Here is a 9,677-nt window from a genome sequence, read left to right as displayed (position 1 = left end):
CTGGCCTGTTTTTCTTAAGGTATTCATTTTGTGGAAGTTATTTGGATTATATTTACTATTAAATTATAATCATTGAATTTTAAAATGTTGATCTGTTCTACACCAAAGACTGGTGGTTATCCCCAGCTAGTAAGGAATGATCCATCCTTTATAAATACACACAGTAATTTATAAAGTAATACACAAAGTAATTCATAAATTTACTCATAAATTCATAAATGTGGTTCTGAGTGTTTGGCCAGTCTCATTTGGGTGATTATATAAATTGGACTTTCCTGGCATAAACAAAAACATGAACTTAGATGTTCATAATTTTGAAATATATTGCTGAAAACTTTAATCACATTTCTTTTCATCATACATAAAAACTATTTCATTTAAATATCTAACAGTAAATGGAGAAGTTAAAGTAAATGGAGAAGTTAAAGTTGACTACCGTATTTATGTCATATATTTGTTTGTGTTTAATTTTGTTCTCATTTTTATCACTTTCTAGTTTCAAGTATTAGATTGGATGAAGGCTAATAGCTATGTTTCAATAATAACTTAAACAGTAATTTTCCTTTTTTATTTCATTATATCCTTAGAAAAAATGTAATTCAGAGAAAGTTGCAAGTAATTAAATTCCAGGAGGATGACACAATATCTAAAAATAAATACTTAGGTTATAAAGCAGGCTCTTTAATTACTCACATTGTGCCAAAAGTTCAATAACTGGTCTTATAGTTACATCCATATAAATTTAGTTGGAAACCACATAATCGTCTTGCTTGGCTTAATGAACACAACATGAAACAATTATAATTCAGATAAGTTTATCTTAATTTCTATTTCTATTCTTGTTGTCTTAAAAGAAAAAACAATGCTTGTTTCTTATTACTAAAAGTTAGCATAATTGAAAAAGTAAATTTATGCAAAATACCCAAACGCTACATTGAAGGACGAAACAAGGTGACTTGGAGATCAAAAATAAATCATTATTTTGTTCATAAAAGCTGCCCATGTTTGCAGAGTAACTTAAAATGAGCAATCAGACTAGAACATAATAACCAAAACTGAGAAGAAATTCTGACTCTTGAAACATGCAGGGAAGCTGCAGGAAAACCAAGAAAAACACATACGTTAAACTACATTTGAACTTCTGTTAATAGGGCAAAAGGAAGGACAAGAAAGTATATGCCCTCTACCTCTTGAGACCTTTTAAAGGATTTAGGGTTTACTTAAGATTCTAAGATTTTAAGTATTTTACCAAGTAGTGACTTAGTTTTATTTTAGTGAAGTGACACCAAGTTATATAAGATTTTCTCTTTGTTATTTATAAATGAGAATAATTTTTATTATAATATCAGTGAGTATTTATGGAGCAATTACAATGTGCTACGTAAGTAGCAAACAAGATAATCTCTAGCATATACGGTGCTCACAATGGGATATGGTCACAACTGTAGTGTATCAATAATTTAATAAAGTGCATGTTTAGGTACAATTTGGGAGAAACAAGTATGCTAATTTATATGTTCATGGCTATTCAGGGGGGCATAGCCTGGTAGAATAGTGAACAAGAAAGGTCTTAGGTAGCTACAAAGAATTTCAAACATTCTGGCCTCGCAAATATAAAGCTATGTGGTAAAGACAAGTACCAAAAATATATAGAAATGTAAGATTACACAGAAGCTTTAAAATGTTTCCCTGAAAAGACATTAACCAAGAAGTTCCTTTAAATAAAATTTCTTCTTACACTACTTGAGTAATTTATAGTTATGAAAGATTAATCACCAAGAGAAGGTCAAATATGAAGAAATACATAATATCAAGTGTAACTAAAAATGCTAAATCCAATCAATATTAATAAAAGGAAGATTTAGCACAGAGACATGCATAATTTGCAATAGAGATATACATATTTCTATAACAATACAATCTCAAGAGAAAGTAACGCAATGTGAGTCAGGTTTAACAAAATTGAGAGGCTCACTTGACCAAATACGACACTTAACCGAACAAAATTATTCCTGCAGTTGGGGCTTTCTTTTAATTTCTCTCTCTCTGTTCTGAACCAAGAGTTTGGGAAATACTGGCTTCAGGAATTTGAACTCACCAGTTTCATGGTCTCCCGTCAGACACACCTCGTACTGGTAGCTCTGGGACAGGGTCCCCGTGCCGCTGACGTCCACCAGGTGGCCCGGAAAGGGGCCCTCGGGCACCGAGCAGCGACCCACCGAGGCCGCCCCGCCCCTCCTGCACAGCCGCACCGCGACGAACACCAGCACCGAGAAGAGGAAGAGCGACGACACAGACGCCAAGGCGACCACCAGGTAGACGGTGAGCGGAGCGGCCGGGGCCGCGTCCGCCGCTTCCGCTTCAGGGGCCGGCAGGTAGGGCTGCGAGAAGCCGTCCACCAGCAGCACGTGCAGCGTGACGCTGGCCGAGAGCGGCGGCTCGCCGTTGTCCTTGACCAGCACCAGCAGCCTGTGCTTGGCCGCGTCGCGCTCGCTCAGCAGCCGGGCCGTGCGCACCTCGCCGTTGTGCGCCCACACGCCGAACAGGCCGGGCTCCGTGGCCTTGAGCAGCTGGTACGACAGCCAGGCGTTCTGGCCAGAGTCGCTGTCCACCGCCACCACCTTGGTCACCAGGTAGCCCGCCTCGGCCGCCCTGGGCACCAGCTCGGTGCAGGGCGCCGAGGCGTTCTGCAGCGGGTACAGCACGAAGGGCGCGTTGTCGTTGTCGTCCGCCACGAGCACGCGCACCAGCGCCTGGCTGCTGAGCGCGGGCGAGCCGCGGTCGGCGGCGCCCACGCGGAACTCGAACGCCCGCAGGGCCTCGTAGTCCAGGGACCTCAGGGCGAACAGGTGGCCGTTGTCCGGGTTGATGGACACCAGGGAGGCCAGGGGCACGTGCGCGTCGAGGGGCGGCAGCAGCGAGTAGGTGACCTGGGCGTTGGCGCCCGCGTCTCTGTCTGTGGCGCGGACGCTGCCGATGTGCAGGCCGGGACTGTTGTTCTCGCGGACGGACAGGGTGTAGGAGGTCTGGGTGAAGGCGGGGGCGTTGTCGTTGACGTCGGACACCAGCACGGTTATGTTGTGCTGGGTTTTCAGTCTCGGTGTCCCCATATCTGTGACGGTGATGGTGATGTTGTACTCGGCTCTGCTCTCTCTGTCCAGAGGGCTCTCTGTTACCAGGGTGTAGAAATTCTTTAAAGTCGGTTTTAGAATGAATGGCAGATTACCTGGAATAGAGCAAACCATCCTTCCATTGTCTCCGGAGTCTCTATCTCGAATTCGGAAGATGGAGACTACAGTCTCAGGAGCATTTTCTGGGATGGAGCAGGTGAGTGAAGGTATGGTAAATTCAGGGGCGTTGTCATTCACATCTACCACCTCTATGGCTACAGTGCCTTTTCCGGAAAGGCCTCCTCCATCTGTAGCCTCAATTTCCACGTGGTAAGATTTAATTTGTTCAAAATCCAATTTCTTTGTCAGTCGGATTTCTCCTGTGACTTCATTTATTGAGAAAGTTTGTTTAATTTCCTCTGATGCTTGGAACAAACTGTAGGAAACAGTCCCAAAGTTTCCAGCATCTACATCCCTAGCTAAAACAGTAAGTATTGGGGAGTCTAGGGGGATGTTTTCCAGAACCTGCACCTCATATGGAGTGTGCACAAACTCAGGAGCATTGTCATTGACATCCATGATCAGGATTCGTAACATGCTGGTGCCAGACCTAGGTGGAGACCCGCCATCCAGCGCCATGAGGGTTAAGCTGAACTCAGGTTGCTCCTCTCGATCCAGTGCTTTGTCCTGCACCAAATCTGGATATTTATTGCCCTCACTATGATTTCGAGTGACAACGTGAAAATGAGAATTAGGGCTGATAGTGTATTTTTGAAGACCATTGCTGCCCACATCCAAATCCTGAGCTAATTTCAACGGAAAAACAGTCCCTGGCTGGCTGTTTTCCGGTATTTTCAGGAGCATTTCCCTATTCGGGAATACTGGGGAGTGGTCATTTATGTCCTGGATTAATAGTTCCCCTTCAAAAAATTGCACCGGAGTTTCCAGGAACACTTGAAAATGCAGCACACAGGGTTCAACGGGGCCACATATATCTTCCCGGTCTAGTTTCTCCCTCAAAAGCAAATCTCCAGTCTGGCGATCTAGCAGCAAGCGCTGCTTGTCATCGTCACACACCACCTGGGCCGACCGGGCGGCCAGCTCCCCAATTCCCAGGCCCAGGTCCTTGGTCAAATGGGCTATAAAGGAGACGCTCTCTGTTTCTTCCAGCACAGAATAACGAATAGGCGCAGGGTGAGCCTGAGATAAGAATACTATCAAAATAAATGTCATCACTTGCCTGTTTTGTTGAATTCTCTCTAGCGTCTCCATGTTGGCGCCAGAGTACTTACATCCAATCCCTTCAGCAACCACAAAAAGACCTGAGGTATTAAATTCTGACTTCTTGCTTGGTAGAATCTTCACAAAATTGCCTTTAATCTTAAAGTCGTTTAGTATATCGCTACCCAAACTCGTTGGTAACCCAGCACGGCTGGCAAAGCTGCTTCTGTGTGGTGTTGATTTCGTCTGGCAACAAAGGAACACGGGAGCTTTTTAGGGCTCCTTATTCACAGTCTTAGCCGGCAGCGCCACCCTGCGTCCTTACTGAGAAACTAATACTGTAGTCTCAAGTCAGCCTATTTTGGAAGTGTCCAAATGTAAGCCCTTTAAAAAAGTGTATAGAACTTTTTTTTTTTTTTTTTTGCGGTACGCGGGCCTCTCACCGCATACCGCCGCGGAGCACAGGCTCCGGACGCGCAGGACCAGTGGCCATGGCCCACGGGCCCAGCCGCCCCGCGGCATGCGGGATCCTCCCGGACCGGGGCAAGAACTCGCGCCCCCTGCATCAGCAGGCGGACCCCCAACCACTGCGCCAAGAGGGAAGCCCTAGAACTTTAAAAAGTTTTGTTATTCCATTAAATGGCTTAAGGTATAGGTTATTCCATTACATTGCATGAGCTAGAATAATTGTGAGCACAAAGCAAGGGGCTATCTTCCTCTCCCCATACCCTTACAAGTGGAACTTAAAGAACTCCATTTCCCCTTTGTCATAATCTAACCAGGGGAGATAAACTCTTATAAAATTATAATTAATAATAGTTTTATCTGTTTATTTCCAAGTATGTGAGAAATTTATGATGATGCAAAAAGTTTGTGTAAGGTGTTCTGTACCACTTGGTCTCAGGTTCTATTTTTTTACACTGGTGTGCAAACAGTAATACAGTTGAATAAAGAGGCATCTTGCTTTGTTATAAGTCCTTTTACAGTGTGAACCCACATTAAAATATTAAGGAGGTCAAATAGTATTAGAATCAGATTCTTAGATCCAGAGAGGAAATGAAAGGATTTTTACAGATAAAGAAACAGAAGCTCAGAGGGTGATAGGACTTGATTATTCTACTTGACTATCATCAGGATAATATCAAGACAAAATTGAGTGAAAACCATAGAATTTTATTAAGGTAAAGCCTTTAAGTTTAAGCTGATTTAGCTAGATATCTGTATTTAATAATGAGTTTGCTTCTCACCACATTGATCCTTTGTAGCCCAGATATCACATTCCTTGACTAGCCAATTTGCGGGAAGACAAGAAGCAGTGATTTAAAACATTTTAATGTGTGAGCAAAGGGTACCTCAAGCTTTGCCTACTTATATATGGTGAAGAGGAGAGACTTGTTTATAAAATGGATTTCAGTGCAGCATGCAGCTATTGTGATTTCCCTGGTATAGTAAGTTAACTGAGACACAGTTAATCAGTTTACTGGTTACAATTAGTATATTAAATGGAGTACCACTTATCTTGGTACCTATGGGATTTCTCCTCCTTAAATATCTTATAATTTAATTACTTAATTAACTTCATAAACTATGATTCACATTTAATGAATTATTTTAAAATCATGTCAGTAATCTTAGATTCTGATAATGATAGAAAATATTAGGAAAAATTATTATTATTATTATTTACTTTTTGGGGGCTATGCTGCACACATGCGTGGTCTTAATTCCACAACCAGAGATCGAACCCGTGTCCCCTGCAGTGGAAGCATGGAGCCTTAACTGCTGGTCCGCCAGGGAAGTCCCAGGAAACATTATTTTTGAAAGAAGACTGGACTATAGTAGTCATTCAGTAAATATCATTTGGATAAATTAATTAACCCACTCTAATGATCATATTTCTAGCTATAGTAGAAGATTACTGTGAGATCATGCATTCAGCCATGAACATGTCTGACACTGAATACAGAATTCTGAGAGATGAGAGTATAATACACGCTAAGCACTGTTCAAATAAATTTACTTTTATTCTAGCTCTGTTAATTCCTGTTGTAAGAGATCTAGTAATAGCAATAATAGTAATATTAATATGCTGTAGAATTTTCTTTCATGCTTAAGGCAAATCAGAGAAATATATATCAATATTAAGTGAAATGATAAAAAATAATAAACATACTGAAAAGAAAAAGAGAAAGAATATTATTTTAGATATAAATGGAAAGCAAATTTCCTGAATGAAACAAAAAATTGTTTCATACTGTATTAACTGAGCTCTAGTTAAAGTTAAAGAGTTCAGGACAAAATTCAAACTAGATTTTGTTTACTTATTCCTATATGCTGACATAGTAATAGTGTTGCAGATTAGCTCTTTTCGATCCCTTTTGTCAATCCAAAACAAATGAAATCTAGGTAATATTAACATATATGTGTCACTATATGCCAGATAGTACTCTAAGCATTTTACATACACTAACTCATTTTATCCCTCAAACAACCCTATGAGGTGGGCACTCTTATTAGGCACATTTTATAGACAAAGACATTGAGGAATAGAAAGTTTAAATAATCTGCCCATAGTCACGCACCATGTGAAAATGGCAAAGGTAGGATTCAAACTGTTACAGAATGGCTCCAGAATCCATTCTTTGATCTAAGTGGAATTAGAGAGGTGAACAACATTTTAGGTAATTTAGATCCAAACTTCAGCCTTGCCTTGGGTACACAGATATCATGGGTGAAATATATTTCTATTCAAATTTTCAATTAATATAAGAATCTTTTAAATAGTTTGTCTCCCTTTAGAGATAGGTACCAGCAAAAAGAGGTGCTTACAAAATTTAGAAATTGAAAGGAAAACTAAGAGTCTTTTGTTGAGATCATTAATTAGGTTTAAAAAAAAAAACTAAGAGTTACATGAATAATGAATTCCCTGTAGCCTTAAATATATATATATATAAATATCTATGTATAGATCTTTTGAAATGTTATCAGTGTGTAAAGTTAAAATCAAGAAAGGTGGCCTAAGATGATAGTTTAACATTGCATCATGGATTATTTTGCCAAACTGCCAAACTTATCAGAAAAAAACTATTATATCTGCATGGAAGAGGCAATAATGATAAAGAGAATGACTACCTGCAAAACCATTCCATTCCAGTCAGGAAAGCTGCATTATCCATTCTGAAGGATTCATACAACAACTTACACAATTGGTTGCCAGACCTGAAGCACAATATTTAAAACATTTCTTCCATTTTGAATACACAAAGAGAGATAGAATAGTTAGAGGGATACTCTGGTAATTAAATATCAGTTTTAATTCCTCCTTCGTAAAATACAGGCAAGAACTTTAAATATCATTGAGGGAAAGATAAAAATCATTTTAAAGGAATTTGAATACAAGAAGTCCTGAAGTTCAAATGCTAAACACATACTTTGAAGTTTTGAGTAGTCTCACTTGTTTAAAAAAAAAGAGAATGTTTTTTTAAACTTCATGATGACTTGAGGGCTGTTTTGCTCTTAACTTGGAGGGGGAAAGTACAGAGGGATATTAAGCAATAATTGTTGAAAGGAGAGATGAATTGGTGAAATATGTATTAGATTTTAAATAGTATTTTTAGTTACTGAAATCACACTTCAAATAGTATTATTTCAAAATATTAAGCAGCATTGATAACTGGTAATTATAAATGGTTTGTAGATTTTACTAGAAATTCTTATAAAAGGAATTATCTTGTGGAATTTTCTACTAAATAGATAAATTAGATTCATCAGCTGGCCATTCAAATGAAATAACCGTAAAGGAAACAATACTTGTCACTGGTAAAAGCAAACTAAAATTTAATATCTTTTAACCTTTTAATATCTTATAGCTAAACTGAAGCTATGTTTTTAAAAAAAATCACACTAATTGAAATGCAAATTTAGAAAGGAGATATTTGAATAATTAGAGTGTTTGGCCTTAGAAATTTGTGATGAAATCCAATATAATTTCTAATAATTCCTTGTATTACATACTATATTAAAAATAGGGGCTTCCCTGGTGGGGCAGTGGTTGAGAGTCCGCCTGTCGATGCAGTGGACGCGGGTTCGTGCCCCGGTCCGGGAAGATCCCACATGCCGCGGAGCGGCTGGGCCCGTGAGCCATGGCCGCTGAGCCTGCGCGTCCGGAGCCTGTGCTCCGCAACGGGAGAGGCCACAACAGTGAGAGGCCCGCGTACCGCAAAAAAAAAAAATAATAATAATATTTGTATGTTTAATTTTTCAAGATTGTTTTGGCTACTTGCATTTCCAAGTGAATTTTACCTTCAATTTGCTAATTTCTGCAAAAAACAAAACAAAACCAAGCCTGCTGGGATTTTGATACGGATTCAGCTGAATCTGTGAACCAACGTTAAATCTTCCAACACATGAACAATTTTCCATTTACTTAGGTTTTCTTTAATTTCTTTCACTGATGTTTTATACTGTTTGGCATACAAGTCTTGCACTTATTAAATTTATTCCTAAGTATTGTATTATTATTATTATTATTATTATTATTATTATTATTATTATTATTATTATTATTATTTTGCGGTATGTGGGCCTCTCACTGTTGTGGCCTCTCCCGTTGCGGAGCACAGGCTCCGGACGCGCAGACTCAGCGGCCATGGCTCACGGGACCAGCCGCTCCGCGGCATGTGGAATCTTCCCGGACTGGGGCATGAACCCTCATCCGCTGCATCGGCAGGTGGACTCTCAACCACTGCGACACCGGGGAAGCCCAGCTGTGGGTTTTCATAGTTGCGTTTTATCAAGTTGAGGATATTCCCTATAATTCTTAGTTTCATGAGTGTTTTTATTATGAAAAGGTATTGTATTTTGTACAATGCTTTTCCTGCATTTATTGAAATGGTTGTATGGTTTTCCTTTTCTTTTAATACGGTATATTGCATTGATTGATTTTCATATGTTAAATCAACCTGTATTTCTGGGACAAATCCCACTTGGTCATGTTGTATAATCGTTTTCACACGTTGCTGGAGTCAGTTTGCTAATATTTTGTTGAGGATTTTTTATACCTATATTCACAAGAGATATTGGTATTTAATTTCCTTTCCTTGTGTTATCTTTGGTTCTGGCAGCAGGGTAATACTGGCCTCATAAAATGAATTGGGAAGTGGTCCCTGCTCCCTTTTTTTAAAAACAAGTTTGTGAAATACTGGTGTTAATTCTTTTTTAAAAAAAAATATTTATTTATTTATTTGGCTGCACCTGGTCTTAGTTGCAGCACTCGAGATGTTCGTTGCCACATGCAGGATCTTCATTGCAGCATGCAGTATCTTTAGTTGCGGCATGTGGGATCTT

At 39.5% G+C, this 9,677-nt stretch overlaps 1 protein-coding gene across 1 annotated transcript; it reads right to left on the bottom strand.

Annotated features, from left to right (window-relative positions):
• Positions 1 to 229: 229 nt before the first annotated feature.
• LOC137221795 (protocadherin beta-4) lies at positions 230 to 4,632 on the bottom strand. The gene has a single exon (XM_067732017.1). The coding sequence runs from the start codon at positions 4,380 to 4,382 to the stop codon at positions 2,007 to 2,009; it is 2,376 nt and encodes a 791-aa protein (XP_067588118.1). The 5' UTR covers positions 4,383 to 4,632; the 3' UTR covers positions 230 to 2,006.
• Positions 4,633 to 9,677: the final 5,045 nt, after the last annotated feature.

The sequence above is a fragment of the Pseudorca crassidens genome, chromosome 3 (genome assembly GCF_039906515.1).
Source record: "Pseudorca crassidens isolate mPseCra1 chromosome 3, mPseCra1.hap1, whole genome shotgun sequence".
Lineage (NCBI taxonomy): Eukaryota > Metazoa > Chordata > Mammalia > Artiodactyla > Delphinidae > Pseudorca > Pseudorca crassidens.
This window is presented reverse-complemented; position numbering and strand designations above follow the sequence as displayed.